Genomic DNA, 27,782 nt, shown 5'->3' with positions numbered 1-27,782 from the left:
TGAAGAGTCCTCTTCCTCAGCTCTCCTCCCCTGCACACTCCTTTGGCTAAATTGTCATCAAGATTATCTCCCATCCCCCTCCTCCCTACTTCCTGTCTTCTTGGTGCAAGTGATATGTGTTTGCTGATAAGCAGCACTGCGGTGCCAGCTTGTGTCCCATAATTAGAGCGATTCCTTCCATGAAACACTTTTCCCAAGGAGAATCACTTTTTGAGTACATCAGTGGAATGCTTTGTTGTGGTGACAAGGGTATAGCTGCCTAGCTGGTTGTAAGACCCAGTTAAAATGCACCATCAATGTGATTGTCAAATATTACACACATGCACAGGGAAGGATAGACTCAGGACCAAGCAGAGGACACACTGCTTGCTGTGAGCTGCTGTCCTATTATTAAGGCCCCAACGAATCCGGTTTCTCTGATATACCAGGAGGAGATATTTTCAAAGGCTCACAGACTTTCAGTGGGAGTAGGGCATCTACCTCTGCTTTAAGCCTTTAGGAAGGGAAAGAAAAAACCTAGCCTCCCCAGCAATTTTTTTAAATGCTATTTTTAAAGCCATAGAATCAGGTCAATAATGTTCTTTTTTTCCTTTCTCTTCCCTGTAGCAGTCCTCTGAGCAGTTTCAAATTCATTCAGTGGCACCTAAATAAAGAACAGACAGTGCCCTTATCCTGCAGCTCTGTGAATAGTAGTAGAGCTAAAATGAGAGCTATTGAACTCCTGACAGATTAAATGCCTTGGAGACTGAGACACCCCAGCGGGAAAGTACTGTAACTCCAGAGTATAAATCCAATTTGTCACCTGATGAAGGTACCTTAAGTGCTCTCTGTGCCTGAGTCATAGTATCTGGAAGGTCTCATAGCAACAGTTGCTGCAGATCTCTTGCATCCTATCAGTAGAGAGGACTTAGAATTAGCATCAAAATAACTCCTACAGTATTAGCTCAAAGCTTTCAGCAAGTTTTTTAATCCTTATAATAAACAGTCAGACTATTGCATAAAAAAGACTTTACATTCTTAATATTGACTTAACCAGGTTTCTAATAAGGTTAAATCCTACTAGAATCACCCATGTAGTGGTGATATTTTTGTATCTCTTACTATGCTTGGTTCCAAGGACTGTTAAGGATGTTGCAGGGTATCATTATAGAGTACATACTGCCCTTTGATGCTGCCTTTATTCAAAATATAGCCCTTATTTCCTCATGCACAGGAGGTTGTATACACTGATAGTACACTTTCTTTTGCACCATATGGAACATTAATTGCATATCACTTATTGTTCTTACTATAAAGCCAATATACTGTAAAGGAGAGAACTCCTCCTAAAACAGAACTAAATACTTCATTGTATTTCAGGGAGGTGGATTAGAATCAGAGCCCCTACTTTTCATTGCAGGTTGAATACAAAAGTAGACAAAGGGTAAAAATTTCAGAAGGGCCTAAGTGACTTAGGTTCCAAAGTCCATTTTCAAAAGTGAATTAGACACTTAGATGCAAGTAGGCTCTTAGTGAGATTTTCAAAAGCACCTAGGCATCAAAATCCTATTTACTTCAATGGGAGTTAAGCACCTAGATACTTCTGAAAATCTCACTAAGCACCTATCTGCATCTTTAAATGCCTATATTTAAAAATATGGCCAATAAGCTCCTAGGTCAGTTAGGCACTTTTTGTATTCTAGATCATATTTTTACCAAAGTCTAGTTTGTGATTCTGGTTCAGATGTAGCTAAAGCTTCACAGCAACAATAATTCTCATGAGAGTTGGCCCCGAGATGTTGAAAATCTCACAGCTGGCCTTGCAATTTTTCTACTATTTGGAAATAAAACTACATAAAACCAGCTCATAGATATAAGTGCCATCTAATCCATAATCTAGACGTGATTCAGCCTTGAACCTGAGCCCAAGCATAACCCTCCAACACAGATCCAAAGACTTCCTTGTCCCTAGCCCATGTCTGATAGTTTTCCATTATTTTTACATTTACTAGCAGAAAACTATCAAATAGCTTAGTTATAGAATACAAATATCCATTATATTCCTAGTGGAATTTTAGCCTGAGAGTTTTTAATTGTTTCTATTATATCTTCATTGAAGATCTATTTGCAAATCCCTTCCCCAAACACAGTGTTTTCCTGTATACCGAGAAGCCAATTTTTAAAAAGCTAGCTTCTATTGCTGTGCCTGTAAATTCCAGGTACAAACAATTGTAAAAGTAAATTTGAGCCTTCGGTTGTTTACAGGCATAATTAACATGCCATGGGTGTCTAAGCACCTGACTATACCTACAAATCAGTTATTTAGATTGCAAAATTATTTTAATTACTCCTAAAATCATTAACAGATGCAAAATCAGAAGCTTAGTTAAACTGAGGATGAAAATTTCATCTTAAAAGTCCACTGCCCCCCCATCACTAAAAGGTTCCTCTCTTCATATTAGGCTACTTCATTTTGCTACTCATGAATAGTAGAACCCAGAACTGTTGCTGATTTTGTGTGCACCCTTGTGGCAGGTGACCTTTTGCAGTGTGATATGGACATTTTCACAGCTCTGTGCTATTATTATTTGTGTCAACTACTTAATTTTGTTGCCCAGCTAACTTTTCCTTCACTTTGACCTTTCTTTGCAAGCACTCAGATCATTTTCTCCTCCAGATGATTTCCACTTCTTCTTGATGCACATACAAAATATCCTAGCTTTAATTGGAGTGCAAAGAGAGCCTGACACAAATGGCATGAGTATAAAATGCAAAAGGTTGACTGCCAAGGGAAATACAGCACAGAGAGATTCACTGTACTCACTTTAAGAAGAAAAGATCTAGTTATGATGTAATGCTACTTAAATAGAATGAGGATCGGTAAATATCAGTTAGTTTTGTTTTGAATGTGCTATGTTTGAGAGAATGTAGAAAGGAATCAGTGCTATTACTCAGCAAAATTATTTCCAGAAAGTATGAGCGAACTGAAGTGTAGAACAAATCACACACACAGATGCACACACACACACAGCTCTTTCACATAACTCACATTCTTAAAGCTAACACATTTGGCAGCCAAAGAACTACATTCAGAACCATTGTAAAATACTGCTGGGGATGCTCAGAGCTCTGAGCCATCGTGCTCTCTTTCTGCCTCCTCAGGAGTGGGTTTTGCTGGAGGGTAGAGTGTGTATCAGCTTCTCCCCCCCTCCTCCCGCACTCCCTCCAATCTGTCTCCTCACCAGCCAACTCGACACTCTTCCAGTCATCATCTTGCCTAGCAGGTAAAAGTCAGTGAACTCCAGGCCCAGAGCTCCTCAGAGATGCCTCTCTTCAATGCACAGCCCATCATTGCACATTCACAAAAAATACTACATTTGTTGCTCCTTTAAAGAGTCAGTGCATTTCAGCTCATTAATGTAGCTGGTATTTGACACTCTTATTTCAGTTACAGCACTGAACTGGTTTATAGTAAAGATAAAACAAGTTTACTACATAAAAAGCCATAGATTTAAGTGATAACAAGTACTAGGAAGTAAAGGTAGAAAGGTTTACAAACAAACAAAGGTTTACAAACAAGCAAAAGAAAAAATACGCTTTCTAAAGGACACAGAATTACTTTAGCAAGCTGCAGTCTTCATTCAAGGTAGTTTCCTCACCAATATTCCTTTTCGAGCAATGGCTGATAGTTCATAGCCAGGTCCTGGCTTTCCTTGTCTCCTGAGGTGAATTATAACTTAGTCTTTGTGTGTGTCCTTATATCTCAAAGTCTGTCTTTCTTTCCAGGATCAAATTGATCCCCTGGAGTTCAGTCTGTGGTCTCCTCTAGGAGACCAACTTCATCTTGATTAAGGTGTCCCCTGGTGTATTCCAATGTGATGGTTCCTGCTGCAATTTTACAATGTAACTGTCCCTATAGCAATTCCCTATGCCAAATGACTGGGAATTGTCCTTCTTTCTATTTACCAAGTACATAAGTTACAATACCACCATCACTGATCAACCATGCTTTGTTTGTATTCAACTCCTGGGCAGACCTGTTTTCTACTTTGTTCAAATACAGACTGTTAAATCCAATATCAGAAGCCATCCGCACTCAGCATTGTCACATACATTTCACAAGGATATTATTGACCGGTCTGTTGTGACTTGTCAAATGATACCTCACAAGGCATATTTTGTATAAATATTTATTGCAATAGTGTGTAGGGTGTGAATACAAGAGTACCTAGGGTCACACCAGGTCTGACATAATACAATTTACTTCCTAGAGAATTTAAAAGACAACAAACAGGAATCAAGCTGAAATGAGTAACATTCCAGGAAGTACAAAGGTATAATGGGATGGTGTTAGCTATTGAGAGCATGATCTGAATATCATCAAATTCTCTGGGAATTAAATTGAATTATGTCAGACCTGGTGTGACCCTAGGTACCCTTGTAGTCACACCCTACACACTATTGCAATAAATATTTATATCATATATAAATAATAATTTTAATATTAAATTCTAATACCACAAAATAACTGGGGTTTGATCAAACTGTAACAAGCTAAACTCCATTCAGAGCAAAACGTAGCATAAAAGCATTAAATCTTTGAAAGTGAAAGCCTCACCATCTTAGTGCTGATCTATCGATGGCCCTGTGTGGGTGTGCCAAAGAGAAGAGAAGGTGTAAGAAACTCTCATCATTTCACCAAGTCTGCTAGGCATAGTTCAGCTATCTGCACACAGGGGCACAAAAGATAGTGACCGCCTAACACTAACCAGGCCAGAATGGGTGTGGCTATGGTCCAACCTTCCTGCGTACTGGCAAGTGCTTGCAGGTGAGCACAGTTACACCTTTTAAAAGATATAGCAAGACCTACTCCTGGTCAGACTGCCGAGCACCTCTGATCTGCATTACACAGGTGTAATAGCTCTGTCTACCATTGGTGAAGATCTAGCTGTGCTTTAAAGGTTTTCAGGACCGTAATATACAAGAAAAACGTAACATGAGCACCTCACAATCATTAATGGATTTTATGCACAACAGGGCCTGTGAGAGGTAGGGAGTCATTATCCCTATTTTACAGATGGAGAATTGGAGCACGGGGTAGATTAAGGCCCAGACCACAAAAAGATTTAGACACCTAACTCCTATTGAAATCATTGGGAGTTAGGCCCCTAAATACCTTTAAGGATCTGGGCCTAAGTGTCTTGCACAAGATCACAAGGAGGTCAGCGTGTGAGCAGGGAGTTGAACCTAAGTCTTACAAATCTTAGTGTAATGTGCATTCCAATAGCCCGTCTTCCTACCACTATGCTATAACTACCTATCCAAGAGCTCTGAAAGAGAAGACAGATACATTGCTCATGTGCACAATTGCCACTGAGTAACAATACATTATTGAAAATCCCAGAGAAAGAATTGTACTGTTCATCTGAATATCAAACTGGAGAGTGGATGGCACATGTACTGCCAAGGGGTGAGTTATTCTGTGCTTTTTTCTTTCTTGCTCTTCTTTAAGAAAAACATGTAAATTCCTTTAAGGAATATTGCAGCATTTGTTTAGCTCCTGGTTTCTTTCTGCTGTTGCATAGTGAATGCATGTATCTTTCCCTCTCTTCCCCCTAAGGGGCCTCCAGTTTGAAGCATTTCTTTTTTGGAGTGCCCAGTAGATCCCTTCAAGGGTTAATTTGTGCCTGTTAATCCTCCAGTACACAAGCAGGATTTCTGTTTTTTTAGATAAACGAGAGAGTTCCGTTCTTTGTATCAATACTGAACAATTAACAGTGGCCTGAACCAAAACTGCAGGCAAGTAGTTCAACACTCAGGTTACGACAGGAATAGCACTCACAGTATCTATCCCATAATACCCTGTTTACATGGTAGAGGTTACAAGGCATAAAGCCAAACATTCTCTGCTGAGGGTGCAAACTGGCTGCAGAATCAGGTAGACATATTTTGTCACTTAACTTGACTGCTTCGTTGCAAAAAAGGTTCATTCTCAGTAGAATTAGTTGCTAAACAACTTATTTAAAAAAAGATCACAAAAAACATAATGTTACCAAGCACCATCCAGCCAACTGGGAATATCCAGTATACTCCCAATTATCCAAATAGCAATGGGAACATGGATTTTATTCAGATACTCAGGATTTGGATAATTGAGAGGGCAGGAGCCATTCAGCAGTGGATAGCCTCCCCTGCAGCCTGAGACTTGTCCTCTGCCTCTTCCTCACAGTCCTGACCAGGGGTGTCTGCTCTGCCCACCAGGACTGCAGTCTTCTCTGCACCTTGCACCTGCAGGGATTGGGTGTCCCCAGCCCAATGGCAGCCAGGAAGCCCTCTGCAACTCTGCAGTCATGGCCCCACTTAGTCATTCCTGTAACAATGGTCTGCCACAGGAGCTATCCAGCAGCATGGTGGCCTCCCCTGCTACAGACTCTAGTCCTCCTCCTTGCAGTCCTGGCCCAGGGTCTCTGATTAATTACTTGAGCCTCTGCATTATCCGAATCCCTCTCTTGTCCCCAAACATTAGATACCTGCCCTCTGCAGCATGTGTTTCATGCATCTCATGCTGCAGGACAAGGATGGGGTTCAGATAAGGGGAGGTTTGGATAATAGGGTTTCAGAAAAACAGAAGCATGCAGTAATTTATGAAGGAATGTTATGGCTAGGTGGAGCCCAGAGCTGCTAAAATGTTGGCCTCACACAAAACAAGTTGCCTCCCTGCCCCGAAATGACTTTTCCTCTTTTTCTGGTATCCTCCAGTCAGACTCTTGTCTTCTTTCCACTCCTGGGTTCTTGATCTTTCTTCCAGGTGAGGCAGAGCTGCCTCTTCCCGCAAGCAGCAGCAATCAGCTGTGTGCTGTACTGTTTCCCGAGTCAGTCATTGCTCTGATTGGGCACCCTCCCACTTGAAGTCCCAGTTCCAAGGAGCCTGCCTTAATCTACTCCTGATAGAAATGGGAAACTGCCTCAAGCCCTGAGAGACAAATACCTACATCATGTATTTAATATCCGTAGATATGCCCAGCTTCCCTACACCTGAAACCTGTACAAAGCAGTGAAAACTTCCAAAGATAAGTACCCCATAGCAGCCAAATTCCTCTTAGAGCAGATGTATGTTTTAAAACTTAAACACTAAGAATGGGAAGTAGTTAAATATGAGAACTTTTTTTCCCAATAGAACATTTAAACATTTCTAAATCAGATTTTTAAAAAATAATTACAAAAAGCTGTTCTGGCACAATTTTCAGCCTCTCCAGCAATGCGTGTGAATCTTTGAACACATATAGCGCAGGGCTTTTGCAAGAATGCATCCCTACAAGTTTCAGTGTGCAAATGTATAAGATTCTTTGCTAGCTGACCCTAAATATTTTATACATAAACATGAAAGGGCAGGAACAAGTGCAAAAGCATTTATTTTAGATCCAGATCCAATGCCCACTGAAGTCAATGGGAATCTTTCAATGAATCCAGTGGAAATGTACCTATGGACTTAGGTGGAGTTGGCTTAGGACCATGGTTATTGTTCTTTCTTGTGAGGTTGAATTACATATAGCAGAGCTGGTGAGAAAACAAGCCTTCCTTTTCACAAAAAATTACAAAGTTTCAAAACCTTCATGACATTTTCCTCAAATCCAATCCCGTTCAGTGAAACACTTCAGTTTCAACAAAACAGCATTTTTGATGGTAAAAAGTTGTGCTGACATGTTTTTGACCAACTCTAACAGACAGTTCTGCATAACAACAACAAAAGAGAGAGGGAGGGAAAAAAGAACCGTGATTCCCTAGGTATACAGAGAGGCCACACACAACTAGTAAGAAGACATGGTGAAATCCAGCATAGACCAAGAGATGAATTCTTTCAGCTGGGTATCAATGTGTCTCTTCTGTAACAATAAAGGCTTTAAAAGCAACCAGACAGCCAACATGTCTGACAGGGAAGCTATTTTGGGTTAGTACTATTGAAATCTGGAAGGGAGATAGCCGGATCTCCAGTAATGGAAACACTGTCTTATTAATACTCAAATTAAGTTTACTAAATATTCCTGAAATATCTGTACTCTTTGCAAAACACAGTGGTATTTTAGATTTATGCTTGCATTGTATCTAATCTGCTAATAGAGACCTTTGGTGACAGCTAGGCATGACCCAAGAAATTTTCCTGTAATAAATGGCTTCCTTAAAATGACTTGTTACAGAACACCTCACCCAAGTGGGTAGAAGGTTCAGAAAGGGGATATCATTAATAACCCACTGACATATATCTTGCTTATTGAAGCTGACAAGTTTCTCTTGCAAACTTACTGGCTGCAATTGTGAGGACATTACCTTGTTCACTTGAGATCGTGTCTCAGCAAGCACAATAAATGTTCAGCTTTCCATGCTGCCTGTGCTTGGTGCATTGAATCAGCATTTCTGGTCGTATTACTTTTCTTCTGAAAAGAGATACTTCCAGAGATGTGGAGCCAACACTTCTTCCACAGAGCAGGATGTATAGAAACATGGAGTTATACTGGTAAAGGGCACATGACAGGAAGGAGGATTTTATTGATAGCTAGGACATGGGTCCATCTACTTAAAACTGGTCAATGTTGTAAAGTTGTAGAAGATATGCATCCAGTTCTCTACTTGTACTAAGGTGTGCCACATCTAAAACCGCATCATCACAGTACTTTTCATTTATGCATCACCCTTCCTTTCACAATTAATCAAGCCTCATGCAGTAACATGCCTGGGAGTCAGGTATTGTTACACCCTGTTTATGGATTGTAAAGTGAGAGACAGAGATGGTGGGGGGGAGGTAAATGTTCAAATTCCACCCTCTATATGTGGACTCGTGCACACACATACAGAGGAACAAGTGTTAGAATAGTCATCCCCCAACCCCTTGTCATTGAGTATCTGTAAATCAGTTGTACTCGGTCCCAAACAAATGAAAGTGAAAGAAGTAAAGCTTTAATCCCAGCCTCCGTCAAAGCTTTTGTATGTGAGTGACTTTATTTTTGACAGATACACAATTAACACTGGTTGGAAGCATTTGTGCTGGTATCATTTAAAATACTATTATCACCATTATGATTAGTAATAATAATTGTTTTCTAAAATTGAAATAATTACACTGAACAAAGATAATGAGATCACTTTATTGGTTTACTTTAGTCCTACAAAGTGAACTTTAGTTATTTGTAGCTGGGTTTTAAAACTCAAACAAGTGCTCATAATCCCAGTTCCACTGTGTGCCAGCTACAAGGAAGGAATGTTTTTATCTCCAAGGGCAGTAGTTTAGCTCTCTGTATCTTCCGCCATTCTTTTGAGCTCACTTCTGCCATCCTTACTCACACAGAGTAGTACCTTACTCTACAAGAAGTCCATCTGAAATCACTGCAGCAATTTATGTAGTAAGGGACTAATCCACATTATGTAAAAATTGTCAGAATCTGGCCCCTTAATTATAAATGGTGTAAATTGTTGTTATAACTTTCCTACCACCAAGCAATCAAATTGCTCTGCTTTTTCTAGAACATGGGAGAATGGTGATCCAGAAGAAGTGAGCAAATAACCACATTCACCCCACTGTCTGTGAACTGCCCTAATATCTTAAGTCATTGTTATGGGAAGGTGAACACCATTTTAGTTGTGACAATACTTGAGAGAGTTTAGTTAAAGGTGAAGAAATCTTTTAGGGGCCTCCTTTCCTCCCTCCATCCCTTTCTAAAAGAGTTATAAGGAAATTTTACCAGGGTGCCTTAATCGGTTTATTTTCAAAGTATCCTCTGAAGAGATCTGTGACAAACACAGTGGCCTGTAAAAACCAACAGGCATATTCTGATTTCACACCTTCCTAAATCAAGAGCAAATCAGTTACATCAGTGTAAAAATGATGTAAGTGTGAGGGGAATCAGGTGCATCGCTATAGGAAATATACTGTAAGCATAATTGCATTTTAATATATATTTTGTAAATATTGTTATGTAAATATATTATGCTTGCAGACTTGAGAAAGAAATTGAAGCTCTGGAAAGAGAAGAGATGAAAATCTCAGTTAATGAACAGGCAATTTTAAAGAAGCTTAAATCAGTTGAGAGAACAGCAGAAGATATCTTAAAGGTTGGTGTTACAACACTTCAGAAACAGGATTCTTTAATTCATTATTATAACAAATATATTTTAGTAAAGAGGAATTGAATGGATCATGGGACTGATAATGGATATGAGGTATTTCACCTCAGTAGTTCAAATCTAACACAGAAGAGTGACCAAAAGATTACACCATCCAATGGCTACATGATCTATATGGAAAGAGTTTGGTAGTTTCAGCCCATTACTCAATGGAAAAAATATCTACAGCACATCACAAAATCGCACATTGCAATTGGCAGCTTTGCAGGCAATCTCAGCAGAGAGGGAGGGCAAGGAATGAATAATGAGCATGGACATTGAGCTACCTAAACCCTTGAGATGGTCACTCCAAGCAACTATATTGTGACAACTATCTTGTCTCTCTAGTATCCTGGGACTGACAAGGCTACAGCTACACTATATTGTGCACCTGTCATAAGTGCACTTACAATAAAAATCTTATGGTACCATTAATCATTGTCAGCTATGCTGACAAAATGTCAATAGCATTTTTTAAAACCTTCTTATCTCCCACTTGAAATAAAAGGGAAGCCTTAACCCATAACTTCAGGAAAACCCTATCTAAACAGATTTTCAGCAATATGCCTGAAAGTCAACAAACTTGGGGCCAGATTGCACAACACTTGCTCCTGCAAATAGACTCACTGACTTCAATGAGACTATTCACAGCCATAATTGCCCTGTGGCTTTGTCAGCTCCCGGGGAAAAGGTAATTCCTAAAGTTAGGGCCCTCCACTAAGAACACCCTGTCCTCTACAATCCAGATGTACAAATCTATGGGTTGTTCTCTAGTTTCATGTGAAACTACAAGAGAGGCCAGCAGGAGCCAGACTCTAAGGGGCTAAATAAGGCATGCTGGCAGAGTGGAGTGGGAAAGCTTGCCCCACAACGGCAACTGCCCTGTTGAGAGGTTATTTCCATTTCTAGGTATCTTCCAGTTCAAACTGAGCTACACAAAAACTTAAACAGTTGTGCAGTAGAAAAGTCTCTTGTGTTTTGAGTTAATTTCTTAAAACCGCAATAATCGCATATCACTTTTTGTTGCTCTTTGTTCATAGTCTGTGAAGGCAACTAAAGCAGAAATTCAAGAAGGTATGTTCAACCAAAGCATTTTATACTAAAAAATAGTAATAATAATAATGTTTGTTGCATGAAGGCAATGAAAAGTACTCTGGATCTCCTATTTATTTATTTTTAACAGAGACAGTGGACTACATATATACCAATATACCTGACCTTCCAAAATCCTTCAGACCTTCTGCACTGAAAAGGGCAGGACTTGCAGGAACTGAGAATGAGGAGGAAAACAGAAGAGGTACAGATTGGTAGTAACTCTAGAAAGAGTGCAGATTTGCAATGGTTCATAAGCCTCTTAAAAAATTAAAGCTAACTTATTTAGGGAAAGAATAGAGAGACTACAGATAATAGACCCAATTCTCTTCTTTCTTACACACAGTAACTCCATTGTAATCAGTTGCGTGGCACTGCTGTATAACTAATGTACCATTAAAAATGAGGGCCAATGTTTTCTAGCACTTTCATCCGGCACTTACCTATTGTACTTGATGTAACCCCTATCTGGTTCTGATAGTAGTCCACATAATGCATTTTCCGTGAGCAATTATGCCTGCTGAGTAACCCAAATCTAACCATCCCCTGACCTCCACAAAGCTTCCTATCTCCCACTGTCTTCAAGACCGAGACTCTACTCCTGCATCGTATTACACTCCCTCGATTCCCATTGACTCCCACTGCTCAGCACCTTGTAGGAGTTGGCCTCATGAGACCAAGTTTAACCTGGCTTTCTCATTTGGTGTTGCATAATGGAGCCTCAAATAGCTGATTTTCTGTCAGATGACTCCCAACCAAAATGTTGTTTCTTAATATCTTCAAACTTAGAAGGGCAGCAGGGGATAAAGTGGGGATTCAATCTCAGAACCGAGATCTGGATTCAAATTACAAGGTTGACCATTTTTGTTATACTACTGAACCAAAAGCCTAGGTCTGAGTGCATGCCTCATTCTTTGGTGCCTTAGACTCGGGATACAAATTCGGTGGTGCAGGCCAATCTCTGCTGAAAATTGGACTACGAGATTTGACAGTTTATCCAAACCATGTATCATAAGGATAAAATCTAAATATTTGTTGCAACTACTATGTTAGCAATGTTAAGTTCTTGTTTCTCTTAACAGCATTGTTTGCCATGGAAATTAAAGTTGAGAAAGACATGAAGACTGGGGAAAGCACAGTTTTGTCTACCATACCTCTTCCATCTGATGAGTTTAAAAGTACAGGAGTAAAAGTCTATGACGATGGTAGGAAATCAGTCTATGCAACATGGTCCAATGGCAGTTTAACACACAATGGCATAGATGAGCTTGCACCTGTTGAGGTGGAAGATCTTTTAAGAAAAGCAACTGAAAAAAATGCTAAATCTCCTACAGAGTATCATGAGCCTGTGTATGCAAACCAGTTTTATAGGCCAACAACTCCCCAGAAAGACAAATTAGTTCCTGGACCAAATTTGGAAAACACTGTTAAAAAAGAGACTAATGAACTTGGCAATCGTCAAAATGAATCTTTCTATAACAAAGGCAACAGGCAACACAATGAAGAAAACGGTTTTGATCTTCCCAAATTAGCACTTCCAAAGTCTCCCTCTCCAGGGTCTCAGCAAAAAGAGGGAAAGGTACACATTAGTCCAAAACCCAGGATAGTACATAATGATGAAAGAGGAGTTCTACAAAAGGATTTGGAAGCCTATCAGAAGACAAGAGAGAGTCATTGTGAGGTAATGTTTATGAACTCAGAGAATACCAGTGAAAAGTCTCCTGTCACTCAGAATGCTGATGAAGATGTTAGGTACAGCATTGTTCAAGCTGTGCCATGTTATGTGGATGATACAGAACCTGTTACAATGATTTTCATGGGTTATCAGCATGTAGATGATGATGATGATGATGAAGCAGCAGCAGCAGCAAACAAAAACTTGTCCAGATATGATGGAATTATCCATGCGGAACTGGTTGTCATTGATGATGATGATGATGATGAAGAAGAAGAAGGAGACAGCAAATCTGAGAGACCGTCATATCATCCTGTAGGCCATTACAGTCAAGTTTACCAGCCACCCAACAAACAAATAGCAGAAGTTCCACAGAGGATCCCAGAGGGCAACCTAGGTGGAAACATCAATAAATCATCCCACAAAAATTCTATATCACTGCAAGAACAAGAGGAAAGTTTGAGCTCTGCTATGTACCATACTCATCTCAGTGGCCAACTACCCGGAGATGGTACAGAGGATCCCTCATTAACAGGTAATAAACAAGGAAAGTCATGTCACTGCTGTTCACTCATGTAACAACTGATTGCAACACTCTTTTTTCCTACTAACAATCCTTACCACTTTCCCATTCTTCTGCTGTTTTATGGACAATTACACAATTATTGGCCTATGTCTTTACTCTTTTTATTTGTTAACATATGTTAATCTGATTTCTTAATACAGTGGAATGCTTTTTTCACCTTCAGAAATTCACTAGTTGCCATATTTTGAAATAATGATCATTTTGAAAATTAATCTCCAAAAATCTATTTCCATAATGTTCAAAGTTGGTTCTTTAGAAATGCCAATTTAAAATCCTTCTTTTGGCATATGATATATAAGAATAGATTCACTTTGCTTCTGGGTTACTAATAGCATTGCTTCTTACACTATATATCTCCTTATTGGAACATATCTGTGCCTGTGTTCTAACTACTTCCTGTATAATCTAATTTATGCCTTAAATTAGAAAGACTGTTTAGCAAGCAGCTTTACATTCTTCTTGATCAATTTTGCCTACCTTGCCTTGACTATGTTTATGCAAATTTTAATATTTTTTCTAGCCTGATTTATTTAGATATTTTTATAATTTTTAAATTATGATAAAATGTCATTTTCCTGTCTGTATGTTAACTTCAGTCTGTCTGTATTGTCTGTCTGTCTTTATTTATTAAAATACTTTACTTTTTTCTAATCTGTTAAAATATACAGCCTGGCACTCTTTCTCAATGCAAAATTTTATAAAAAATGTTAAAAAGAAATCCTCAAAGAGCAATAGTTGTCTATCAAAGTAAGCTAATATGTTTTATATTTATACTGTAGTTTAGCTATCAGTGAAATATATCTAAAGAATAAGAGAAGCATGTTTCCATCAACTGGTAAAGGTTATATTACATTTAAAAGAAAAAGACATCATAATATACATATAACTCAATGTATTCAATTGTGTCCTGATCCTGCACCCCGCTCCCACCCTCCAAAATTCCCAGTAGTTTTGATTGCAGTAGATATGCAAGATTGGACCTTAGCTAACAAGCCACTGGTGATCTAGCAATAGTTAGAATATTAGGAAAGGAGTAGCAATTTAAATGTATCTCCAAAGGACATGGATACTTCATTGTATCAAGCTAGCAATTTCAAGTATTATTGCCTGAATATCACTGTACTTGGAGAAGTTTCTGCATAGCTATTGTGAAAGGATGCATTCACTTAATTCATGTTGTCATGGTGCATTCATGCACCATGCAGTTAGAAATTTTAAAGTTTATTTTTCTTTCACTTTCAGAAGCTGAATTTCTTTTGGCAGATAGAAATACACTCACAGGCTGATCCTGCCTCATTTTAACAGTAAACTAACAATTACTTCAGCGGGAATAAGGCAAGCCTCAAATGTAGTAAAAACATAAGAGAATCTGCTTCATTCTTTTAAACCATTTTTATCTTTGAGTAATTCTACTGATTTAAAAGTTGTATGAGAGAGAGGAGAAACAGGTCATTGGATGTAATCCTGGTCCCGTAGACATCAATAGGAGTTTTGTCATTGACTCTGATAGGGATAGAATTTCACTCAGTATGTGCAATACTATCTCTAACAATGTATTTTAAAAGTTCTCAGCAGAACATGGAACAAGGTCACATCCCTCTCCTTCCCACATCTTTTTGTCTCCACCCCTTGCCATATTAGATGGTGGAGAAAGCCAGGAAATGACTAATTTTCTCCAAATAGCCTTGTAGTCATACTGCTAGCTCTAAAAAGGAAACAAAAGCAGGAAAACCTCTTATATCCAAAGTAACAATGTATTACAAAGGGCTACTGCTTAGAGAAAGAAAAACTGTTTACAAATCAATAATTCTCTTGACTCCACTACCAAATTCATCCTGATAACGCCACTGAAATCCATGGAGTTACACCAGGAAAGAATCTGGCACATTACTGTTAATTGTTATCCCATTCCAAGCTCCTGTTTTAAGTTTTAGACAAGTAACTCTGGGTCAGATGCTACATGTAGCATAGAGAGGAAAACAATCAACTAGGCTCTGGAGGGTTGAGGAGCCAATGGTTGCATGTGCACATGAAGAACATGTATCAGGGGCTCTGCTAAAAATGAAGGGGAAGTGGATGGCAAATTAGACTAGGTCACAGATGTCTTATGGCAAAATTAATTTGAAAAGAATCTCCTGAGTAAATTGCTGTAGAGATTAATGCTCATAGACTCATAGACTCGTAGGTCAGAAGGGACCAATATGATCATCTAGTCTGACCCCTGCACAAGGCAGGCCACAGAACCCCACCCATCCAATTTTATAACAACCCCTAACCCAGGACCGAGTTATTGAAATCCTCAAAATTGGTTTGAAGACCTCAAGCTGCAGAGAATCCACCAGCAAGCTACCCATGCCCCATGCTGCAGGGGAAGGCGAAAAACTTCCAGGGCCCCTGCCAATCCGCCCTGGAGGAAAATTCCTTCCCGACCCCAAATATGGTGATCAGCTAAACCCTGAGCACGTGGGCAAGACTCACCAGCCAGCACCCAAGAAGGAATTCTCTGCAGTAACTCAGTTCCCATCCCATCCAACATCTCCCCGCAGACCATTGAGCAGACCTATCTGGTGGTAATCCAAGATCAATTGCCCAAATTAACGATCCTATCATAACATCCACTCCATATACTTATCAAGCTTTGTCTTAAAGCCAGAAAAGTCTTTTGCCCCCACTACTTCCCTCGGAAGGCTGTTCCAGAACTTCACTCCCCTAATGGTTAGAAACCTTCGTCTAATTTCAAGTCTAAACTTCCTAATATCCAATTTATACCCATTCGTCCTCGTGCCTACATTAGTACTAAACTTAAATAATTCCTCTCCCTCCCTAACGTTAACCCCCCTGATATATTTATATAGAGCAAGCATATCCCCCCCACAGTCTTCTTTTGGCCAGGCTAAACAAGCCAAGCTCTTTGAGTCTCCTTTCACACGGCAGTTTTTCCATTCCTCGGATCATCCTTGTAGCCCGTCTCTGAACCTGTTCCAGTTTGAATTCATCCTTCTTGAACATGGGACACCAGAACTGCACACAGTATTCCAGATGGGGTCTCACCAACGCCTTATATAACGGTACTAACACCTCCTTATCCTTGCAGGAAATACCACGCCTGATGCATCCCAAAATCGCATTTGCTTTTTTAACAGCTGTATCACATTGGCGACTCATAGTCATCCTGCTATCAACCAGTTCCCCCGAGGTCCTTCTCCTCCTCCGTCGCTTCCAACTGATGCGCCCCCAACGTATATCCAAAATTCTTATTATTAATTCCTAAGTGCATGACCTTGCACTTTTCACTATTGTATTTCATCCTATTTCTATTACTCCAGTTTACAAGGTGGTTCAGATCTTCCTGAATAGTATCCCTGTCCTTCTCCGTGTTAGCAATACCCCCCAGCTTTGTGTCATCCGCAAACTTTATTAGCACATTCCCGCTCTTTGTGCCAAGGTCAGTAATAAAGAGGTTAAATAAGATCGGTCCCAAAACCAATCCTTGAGGGACTCCACTAGTGACCTCCTTCCAGCCTGACAGTTCACCTTTCAATACGACCTGCTGGAGTCTCCCCTTTAACCAGTTCCTTATCCACCTTACAACTTTCATATTCATCCCCATCTTTTCCAATTTAACTAACAGTTCCCCATGCGGAACCGTGTCGAACGCCTTACTGAAATCTAGGTAAATTATATCTACCGCATTTCCTTTATCTAAGTAATCCGTCACCTTCTCAAAGAAGGAGATCAGATTGGTTTGACACGATCTACCTTTAGTAAATCTGTGTTGCAATTCGTCCCAATTACCATTGACCTCTATGTCCTTAACTACTTTCTCCCTTAAAATGTTTTCCAAGACCTTACATACTGCAGACGTCAAGCTAACAGGCCTATAATTACCCGGATCACTTTTATTCCCTTTCTTAAAAATAGGAACTACATTAGCAATCCTCCAGTCATACGGCACAACCCCCGAGTTTATCGATTGCTTAAAAATTCTCGCTAACGGGCTCGCAATTTCACGCGCCAGTTCCTTTAACATCCTCGGATGGAGATTGTCTGGGCCCTCCGACTTCGTTCCATTGAGCTGTTCAAGTACGGCCTCTACCTCAGTTGCGGTAATATCCACTTCCATATCCACATTCCCGTTTATCATCCCTCCATCATCGCTAGATTCCTCACTAGTCTTATTAAAAACTGAGGCAAAGTACTTGTTTAGATGTTGGACCATGCCTAGGTTATCCTTAACCTCCATTCCATCCTCAGTGTAGTCAGGGTCAGCTCCAAGGCACATGAGCCATGTTCTTTGCCTTTGTATATGGGGATCCATGGGTTTGAACCAGAGTTTCCTACACATCCCCATGCAGTACTAGAATTGCAGAACAAACTCCTCCCCTTTTCACCTGGAAGCCATCTCCCTGAGAATGGTGGTGTACTCAGGACACCAAGGTACAGTTGCAGGCTACTGCTTCCATAGGGTCTAGCCCTAGGATTACAACTTCAAATTTAAAAAAAAAATGTACTAGAACATTTCATTTTACTTCCAGCATGTGAATTAGGGTCTACAAATGTTTGCGTAAGCCAAACATCACTCAGGGAGAGGCAAAGCACTTAGGCATAGGTGGTGAGTTGTATGGGCTCATGGTGCCTATGCTCCATCAATATTTAGGAACATGGGCCTGGCTCCACCAATGTTTGGGCTTACAGTGCTTTGGGGGGGTCCCATGCTTCAGGGGGACTCAAGCTCCTGGGCAGCCTGGGGGATTAGCAGGGGGCCTGGTACTGGTAACAGCAAGTGACCCGGCCCCAGCCTGCCCTGCTGGCTCCTGGTGTCACTCGGGGAAGGGAGGGCGCAAACTGGAAAGAGGCAGGGCAGGAACTTGGGGGAAGGAGTGGAGTGTGGACAGGGCGGGGCAAGTTGGGGCTGGGTTGCTCACTGCAGCTGGTGTCAGGCCCCCCTGGACCCAGCATCCCCCTGAAGCATGGGCCCCCTCAAAGTATGGGGCCCAGGGCAGTTGCCCCAGTACATCCTATGGATGGATCAGCTCTGGGTCTAGGGCAGCCTGGGGACTAAGCAGGGGGCCTGGCACCAGCAGCAGCGAGTGACCTGGCCCCAGTCCACCCCTACTCCACCCCTTTCCCAAGCACCCTACCTTGAGCGATGCTGGGAGCCAGCGGGGTGGAGTGGGGCAGGCTGTGGCCAGGTTGCTTGCTGTTGCCAGCACCAGACCACCCTGGACCCCACATCTTCCTGAAATGCAGGGTCCAGGGCAGCTGCCCCAGTCCATCCTAGGGATGGGATGTCTCTGCCTGGATCCCACATCCCCTTGAAGCACAGAGCGGTTGTCCCAGTCTATCCTATGGATGGGACAGGTCTACTTGGAGATGTTCTGGGCACCACCAAAAATGATACAAACCTGACACCCATGCACTTAGGGTCACACAAACTAGGAGGAAGGGGATGAAACAAAGGAAATATTTAGGCTGAATAGCAGGAAAATCTCCTACCAGTGACCTTTAATAGGGTGGTAGAATATTCTATCAGGAGAAGTGGTGAAAGTCTGGGCCTTCTGGCAGGGAATTGGAGTGGATGAACTAATGTTTTCCTTACTTATTACTTTGTTGTGAAGGGGAAACAACTGACGTGCAACTACATTCATGTAGAGGAAAACAGTATGCAATAAAAACTCAATAGAGAAGAAAAAATGTGTTCTACACTATTTCTGTAAAGCAAGGGGCAATGCACATCCAGGTAGTCAAATTACATTTTTAAATCAAGTGCTTAACTGATCATTCTTCCAAACCATGATAGGATTCATCATCCAAAATTCCTTGATCTGAAGGTGGTAGCCACAGAGCCTTCGGACTTTGGCTTCCCCAAAGCCTAATCCACACTGTGGTCTGCTGAGCAGGTTTTCCCCATAGATGTAAAGTGTAACCTATGACTAGCAATAACTTTCAAGTTTAATATGTACACTCAGGGGCTCCCCAAGGACACTTGTTGAGCCTTATAAGTCAGATAACAGATGACTAAATCCTCAACCCCACTTATCTTGCAGTAGACAGAGCTAGGCAAGGGGGGGGGGGGAGGGAAAAAAATCTGTGACTAGCCTTTTTACTACAGAAATTTTCTTCAAATAAAGTTGTATATCATTGTTTTAGAAAGAACCTTAATATTTAATCACCTGTGTTTCCCTCTGAAATTAGTTACAGCGCTCCAGTCACAATTGTAATTAGGCCCTTAGTACTTAGAGAAACTACATTACCATGACAAATTGAACTTGGAGTAAGATTGTGACATTCCGTTCACAGTGGAGTAGGAGTGGGGCAGCAATCAAATCTTTTACATATGTTAATCCAAAAGAAACAGAGAGGCTTCTAAGTGTTTAAACTAGGGCTGTCAAGCGATTAAAAATAATAATTGCAATTAATTGCGCTGTTAAACAATACCATTTATTTAAAATATTTTTGGATTTTCTCTACATCTCCAAATATATTAATTTCAGCACAAAATACAAAGTATACAGTGCTCATTTTATATTTATTTCTGATTACAAATATTTGTACTGTAAAAAACAAATAGTACTTTTCAATTCACTTAATGCAAGTAGTTTAGTGCAATCACTTTATTATGAAAGTTGAACTTACAAATGTAGAATTATGTACAAAAAATAACTGCACTCAAAAACAAAACAATGTAAAACTTTAGAGCCTACAAGTCCACTCAGTCCTATTTCTTGTTCAGCCAATCACTCAGACAAACAAGTTTGGTTACAATTTGCAGGAGATAATGCTGTCTGCTTCTTGTTCACAGTGTCACCTGAAAGTGATAACAGGCATTCACATGGCACTGTTGTAGCCAGCCTAGCAAGATATTTACATCCAAGCTGATAACAAGTTCTGCTCGATAACAATCCAAAGCAGTGCAGACTGATGCATGGTCATTATCATCATCTGAGTCAAATGCCACCAGCAGAAGGTTGATTTTCTTTTTTAGTGGTTCAGGTCCACATTGGAGTGTTGCTCTTTTAAGACTTCTGAAATCATGCTCCACTTTCCATGCCTCTCAGATTTTGGAAAGCACTTCAGATTCTTAAAAACCTTGGCTCGAGTGCTGTAGCTATTTTTAGAAATCTCACATTGGTACCTCCTTTGCATTTTGTCAGTTCTGCAGTGAAAATGTTCTTAAAACGAACAACATGCTGAGTCATCATCAGAGACCACCATAACGTGAAATATATGGCAGAATGCAGGTAAAACAGAACCAGAGACACATACAATTCTCCCCAGAGGAGTTCAGTCACAAATTAAACACTTTTTTTTTTTAAATGAGCATCATCAGCATGGAAGCATGTCCTCTGGAATAGTGTCCGAAGAATGAAGGGGCATATGAATGTTTAGTATATCTGGCATGTAAATACCTTGCAGTGCTGGCTACAAGAGTCCCACATGGACACCTCTTCTCACTTTCTGGTGACATTGTAAATAAGAAGTGGGCAGCAGCCCCTCCCCATAAATGTAAACAAATTTGTTTCCTCTTTGTGATTGGCTTCACAAGAAGTAGGACTGAGTGGACTTGTAGGCTCTAAAGTTTTGCATTGTTTTGTTTTTAAGTGCAGTTATGTAACAACAACAAAAATCTACATTTGTAAGTTACACTTTCATGATAAAGAGGTTGCACTACAGTACTTGTATGAGGTAAAAAGAAACTCTTACCATTTTACAGTACAAATATTTGTAATCAAAAATATAAAGTGACCAGTGTAGTGTGTTGTAATTGAATTCTATATTTTGAAATGTAGAAAAATATCTACAATTTTAATACATGGCAGTTGGTATTCTATTGTTTAACAGGGCAATTAAAATCACAATTAATCGCAATTGTGTGATTAATGAGTTAATTGTGTGAGTTAACAGCAATTAATCAGTCCTATTTTAAACTAAATCACTAAGTGAAGGCCATAAACAAAGTTTAGTTTAATTACACGTTTTCTTTTAAACTGGTCACCTATCCAATCAAGAACCATACCAGCTGTTTGCTGTGCATTAAAGCAAAAAATAAAATAAATAAATAAATAAATAAATAAAGCTTTGAAATTTAGTCCACTTATCTCCTAAAAGTGTTTACAGAAAATGAATCCATTCTGTCTATGCTGTGAAGTTACCAGTACTAATCCATTCTACTAATTTCTATAATACTAAAATAATGCTTAGTCTGTTGGATCTAACCATTCAGGTAAGTGCATTCTTCCTTATTCTAAACAAGGAGATTAGATTCAGAAGCAGAAAGCTAATCATATTATTCACTGAGGTTTTCTGTTCTCTTCTATCCACAGCTCTGAGGATGAGAATGGCAAAGCTGGGGAAAAAGGTCATTTAACAGTTGGAATGACATGGAGCTAAAATTTTTAGGCTTTGTTAATCAAAAGAGAATAAAGTCAAGACTTCCTTTTCGGCTGTTTTTTCTGGACCTTAATGTTTTGCTTATTCTAAAATGTAAATGTGAATTACATATTACACATATGCAGCCCTGTCCCTCTGCAGAGATCCAGTGACTTCACTAGGATTCTCCCCAGACATAGGGGGGCATCTGCATAGATAAACAGCGCAACCCAAACCCTGGAGTCCTTACACCTAAATAAAACTACTACTGATGTCAATAGGAAATTTGCCCACATAAGAAACTGTCAACTTTGGCCCTAAAACGAGCGTGCGCGCATGTACACACACACTAAAGAATAACAGTTGCCATGGAGTACAGCACGGATAAGCAATTAAACACCCCCTGAGGAAATTCCAGTATTCAATTTTCAAGGACATGTGCACACACTTGAAAGTGAACCAACCTAATTGAAGATGCTATTGCAATGTATTTCTAGTGAAAGTTTATTAAGTTAATGTTAAAAAAGCAGCTATTTAAAGTAGAAATATGATGGAATGTAAATATGCAGAGAGATTCCCATAGCATAAATGGATGTAGCACCACTGGACACCGATGGATTGGTAGCAACTGACAACAGCTGAGGACTTGGCTCAAAAAATGTTTTCATCAATAATTACAATTCAGACTGTAGCTTCCTATCAGGAGGCTCTCTCAAGCCAGCTGCAACCCAGCAGGGATGTAAAAGCAAATCCAAATTCTCTCTCATGAGGTGGTAACTGTGTCATTGTGCCGGCTGTGGGTGGGTATTCCATAGCTGTACTCCTACACAGCCAGTGAGCAGGCAATAGCTAGTGCAGAATCTGGTGCTAGACTTAGGTGCAACTCACACAAAAGCACCCTGTTGTGCTTGGCAAGCACGAGTCTGGTTATTTAGCTCCCCTGCTGCCCCCCCATCCAGTGAGCTGTCATCATACCTGACACAGACACCTTCTGAGATACACACACCCGCATTTAACATGTAGGGCTGCAAAATCTCAAATGTTAGAACTTGGCCAAATGCAGGAAAATGGACAAATAAAACTGTATAAGGTTTAAACTGTTGGGTGGCAGTTCTTTTCCACTTGGAAGGAGAGAAAACAATGCACCTTTAGTAATCTTCCGTTCTCGTATTACTTTGCTTTTCCCTTTTGTCTGTTTTCTCCCTCTAATCTGACCACCCTGTTCTTCTAGTACCACATTTGCTCTCTCTCAGGCATTTCCATCCTAAGAAGATGGAGTCCCTTCCTTTCTCTGTATATTAAGTACTGTAGTTAAGTATTTTCCCCACAATGTAAGGAAAGTGCTCCAGTATTAATGCCCAATTTAAATATATTTCTGACTTGATCCAAAAGTCGGTCAACATAAACATTGTACCATGCATTTCTGATGAATTCAAGCAATGCCCTAATCTCAGGCTGCCTGTGCTGCCACAGCTGGGGGACATATGCTTCCCCTACACCCTCAATACCTGTGGCCAGACTATCATTAGCAAAACAATCACCAGCATTAATTTTTCAGCGGTAGCACAGTTTTTACAGTGACTTCTCAGTGCATCACTAAACTGAAGGGCACTGGGGGGAGGGAAGCATTAAAAGACTCGGATTTTCCTTGCTACACCACCACTAAATAAAGACTTTTGGAACGTAACCCTAGTGAAGTTGTACAAGTGAAAACAAACTCTGTAAACCAGTCGCATGACCCCTTTGTAAAGGCCAGTTTCACTATGAATATCTGTGAAATACATTCAATTTATTCACCCAATTATCTAATATTTTGATATTATAAGCAGCTTCTTCAGGCCAATTTCTTTTTATTGACTGTCTTTTGTACATAATCTCCCACACCTTGGCCCCCCACATTTACAGTTCTAAAAATTGGAGAGGGAGAAACAAAACCCCAACCACCTGACTTCATGTTATTTGAACAAGAGCGCCACATAGTGTCACAAAAGCTGAAGTGAGCAGGAAAGAGGACAAAACAAACTTTGTCTACTTATGTATCCCTGATAGCTTCAAATCCAAAGAGGAAGAGGAAATATGGAGTAATTTTAAATACATTTTCTCCAGCTGGTACTTTTTTGCAAGAAAAAAAAGGTAGCAACAATGCAGGAAGTCACAGTGACTGGGAGGAAGAAATCTTTTCCTTAAAGTGCACTGTACAAGCTACCACTGCATATAATTTTAAATTAAAGTTCTGTTAAACAGTTTTCATTGTCAAGAGAATTGACAGTCTCCAGCACCTTTATAGCATCACTTGTGGGTAATTTCACCACTTCATTTTTCCTCTAAAGTAGATCAGGGTGAAATACTGCTTCAGCAAAAGGAGTTTTGCATTAAGGAGCAAACTCTGGTCCTATTGACTTCATTGGGAACAAGATTTGGCCCACGAGTGAGTTTACACTGCACCTCGGAATCCTTGGTTTCCTCTTTGGGAATACTGGAGGGTGACAGAACTTCAGCATAACAGATTACAGAAGAAATGACTTCTAACCAAAGCCCTGATCCTTAAACCTTAACTCATGGGAACAGTTCTGTTAACATCAATCACACAATGTAAGTGGAACCAGAATATGGCTTTAAAGGAGAAATGCATTACCAGAATGAAACTATTCTAGTGATTAATTACATCTTGTGTCATAATGAGTTGGAAGGAAGGGGTTCTGCTCACTTCATTACAGTAGTCCCACTGAAATCAATTGGATTTCGCACAGGAGTAAGGAAGCAGGATTTGATGCTGGTAGTAAAGTAATATAGTATATTAAACATGAAATGATGGCATTGAGGAAGTAAAAAAATCAGTATGCCTAATTCTATGCTCCCTTACACAGGCAAAATTCCCCTGGACTTCAGCTGGGAGTTTTGATTGTGTCATGATCAAAATCAGTCCCATAGAATTAGTTATTTTGATCGAATGTATTTTAATAGCAAGATATAGCCTTAAAGATACAGCCCAACAATAATTCACCTGCCTTTATTTAAAGCTATATTACCAAATGACTGGAAAGGAATACTAGTAGCTCTCAATGGCTCTGGAAATAAACCTGCTGCCATGGGATGGTCCATCAGTCTTTAAACAGAGTTATAAAAAAGAGGAAAGGGGGGCAAGCTCCAGAAAACATACCTGAGTAGTGTTTTGTACTCCTATTTGTGCTGAGCCTGGTCCAACACCCATTGTCATTAATTCAAAAACTACTATCTTCACTGGGTGTTGGTCAGGCCCATTGTGCAGAGACTTTAAACAAGGAGCACCAAGCGATAACTGTTAGCAGAAGGATCCAGTTACTTTTTCTCTCTTCTGAGACTAGCAAGTTAGTCTCACTATCATCATCATCTGGGAAGGTGACATGAGCAGCAATCCCTGGAAGCCCTTTTGGGAAAAGCCAGTAGTGCAAGAGATTAATAAAAAAAGAAACAGATCTTTAAGGTTTAAAAGTTGAATAGGTTTTCTTTTGTAGAAAAGAAATCTTACACAATATTTTGAAGTGTCTTTATCCCACTAAAAAGACAAGAGAAACTTTAATTTCAAAAGTACTTATATTAATGTTCTTTAAAACAAAGAAAAAAAAACAATCAAGACTGTGTTCACATTTCCATGACAGAACGGACAATGTTTGAGGTATCGGAGTACGCGGCACATACAGCTATCAGTGTAAAAGTCATGCAAAAGAACTCAACCCTGATAATTAAACAAGAATAAAAACCCAGAGGCCAGTGAAATGTCTGGTTTGTCAGTTTTTTTTTCCTCTCCTGTAAAGAAATACATTTGTATGCAGAGTCCCTAGTGACTTTAGATCTGATCTGCTCATATGACAGTAGGGTACCAGTGGTCCCCAGGCTCCTGAGATTGGGAATCGATCGCAATAGAATATGGGGATTTCCAAACTCATATCTCAGTATAGTTCCTGCCATTTCTTTCCTTCTGTATCCACACCTAGAGTTTTTGGTAAGTACTTCCTCTTTTTGCTTGTTTTTGTTTGTTTGTTTTTTGGTTGCCCCACTCCCTCCTTTCTGCTGGTGGTGGTTCTTTCCCATTCCTACACGCACATGAAGGCTATCATTGCTGCCCATGAGGTTACCGATCAACAGTTGGGGCTGAAACACATGTTAAGATGGTTCAAGATTTTTTTCTTCTTGGCTCCTCCAGAACTAAACAGCCTGAGCCCATAGCCCTCCACTGAGCTGCTCATTTAACCAACTACATTAGTAGGTACCCGATGGAAGGTGTACAGATGGGTTATACAGGAGACAAAAATCGGTAGCCACCACTTAATCCCTATCTATGACAAATGCCACAGCTACATCATGCTTGCTAAGAGAGAGTGGAGGGTGGATAGGTCCGGTTTCATATATCTTTCTTCATCCCAGATCTCACCCCATCACAGCTAGTCAGGTATTCCCTGGTTAGCAAAATATTCTGTTATAACATACCTAGATCTTTATGCTTTGAAACATCAGGAGCTAGAATAAAGCATGAACGGAAGCTGTTCAGGGTTCATAGGGGGGTACTATTGCAGTTATACACTAGTAAAACACTGCTTATCGAACACTTTGACTATAAAGTTGGCAGAGCTACTGCCACCCCTAGACAAACCCACAAAACAAAAACCAAAACAAACAATTTAAAACAAGAAGTGGGGAGAGTTGCTTTTATCTAGCCAATATTGCTTACAGGAATCCCTTACTGCTCAAAGTAGGGAGAGGCACAACCCCCCCTCCCCCCACACAGTCTCTAATATTCCTGTGCACATGAAGCAAAAAGGTCATTCTCCTGTTGGATGGACATGCTAATTCAAAAAGAGCTGTGGGAAAGCAGCTTCTATCAGGTTAACCAGGAGGTCAAGGAAACTCCACATTTCTAACAGTACCATGTTTAACCACAAAGGGATGGAAGAGATATTTTGACTTAAGTGGCCAGAAGACACTATGACTATGTAGACACATTGCAGCATAGTTTCACTAAAAGTTTCTCATAAAGAGTTTGCAGTGAGTCTTCTCTTTATATTCTAAAGATTTTTTTTAAATCTTGTGACTGATGCAAGTAATGACAAAGTTACAGGACTGAAGCTCAGCCCAGTTTGTGTGGTATATGGAACTGCTCTTAGAGCAGAAAATGTAGGTTTTGCATTTAATTGCAGAGAAATATGCCAATGTAATGTAGTCTTTGACGCATCAGCTACTGTTTGTGACAATCATTCTGAGCACAGATTTTTGGAGTGCACAATACAAACGTCACATACTTTAAATAAGAGCCATTTAGGCAGTACATTATTCATTAAGCAACATGGTAAACTGAACTATATGACAAGCAGATTTAGGACTCGTCTATTCAGTATTCCAAATAATGCACATGTAGGTACAGAGAATGACAACAAAAAGTTCAAAACAGTGATTTCCACCCAAACCAACCAGTAGTTATAATTATACCGTCTCAGTCTACACAATTCAAAACAAGAAGTTAAGTTACTGGGTTAATAAAGTTACTGCAGTCCTTATTCGGAAAACACTCCCATAAAAAAAAAAAAAAAAAAAAAAGAGAGAGTTTGGGCCAGACTGCAGGATCAGTCTTTAGAATCTAAACATACATTCTCTCTGTTGATGATCATGAGAGCACAGACAGATGGATTATCATCACACACAATTATTCTTCAAGTATAACTTCAGGAAGATATTGAGGCAACACTGGTATCTGTAAAAATTCCTTGAGTGGTGCTTCACTCTTGATTTCACTGCAACTGCTCAACATCTAATGTCCTTGCCAGAAATTCATAGTTGGTGGATTGCTGCCAGGAAGGTAATAAGGAATGCTATATTTCCACAGATGTAGATGGTTAATACCATCTCTTTAAATGTATGACCCTGTAAGATAAAATACACATTTCACAATTA

At 39.9% G+C, this 27,782-nt stretch overlaps 2 protein-coding genes across 12 annotated transcripts in view; one reads left to right on the top strand and one right to left on the bottom strand.

Annotated features, from left to right (window-relative positions):
• PALMD (palmdelphin) overlaps window positions 1-27,413 on the top strand; it is a 77,390-nt gene extending 49,977 nt beyond the window's left edge. For all 3 annotated transcript variants that reach the window (XM_030573011.1, XM_030573014.1, XM_030573013.1), the window contains exons 5-9: window positions 9,969-10,083; window positions 11,175-11,208; window positions 11,318-11,431; window positions 12,309-13,436; window positions 21,812-27,413. In XM_030573011.1, coding sequence (XP_030428871.1) covers window positions 9,969-10,083; window positions 11,175-11,208; window positions 11,318-11,431; window positions 12,309-13,436; window positions 21,812-21,855 — 1,435 coding nt within the window. In that variant the 3' untranslated portion in view covers window positions 21,856-27,413. The remainder of the gene's footprint in view (window positions 1-9,968; window positions 10,084-11,174; window positions 11,209-11,317; window positions 11,432-12,308; window positions 13,437-21,811) is intronic.
• LOC115656376 (putative ferric-chelate reductase 1) overlaps window positions 25,834-27,782 on the bottom strand; it is a 28,198-nt gene continuing 26,249 nt past the window's right edge. For all 9 annotated transcript variants that reach the window (XM_030573003.1, XM_030573002.1, XM_030573004.1 and 6 more), the window contains one exon: window positions 25,834-27,752. In XM_030573003.1, coding sequence (XP_030428863.1) covers window positions 27,660-27,752 — 93 coding nt within the window. In that variant the 3' untranslated portion in view covers window positions 25,834-27,659. The remainder of the gene's footprint in view (window positions 27,753-27,782) is intronic.

The sequence above is a fragment of the Gopherus evgoodei genome, chromosome 8 (genome assembly GCF_007399415.2).
Source record: "Gopherus evgoodei ecotype Sinaloan lineage chromosome 8, rGopEvg1_v1.p, whole genome shotgun sequence".
Taxonomy (NCBI): Eukaryota; Metazoa; Chordata; order Testudines; family Testudinidae; genus Gopherus; species Gopherus evgoodei.
Note: the sequence above shows the minus strand (reverse complement) of the source record. Positions and strands in the feature narration are given on the sequence as shown.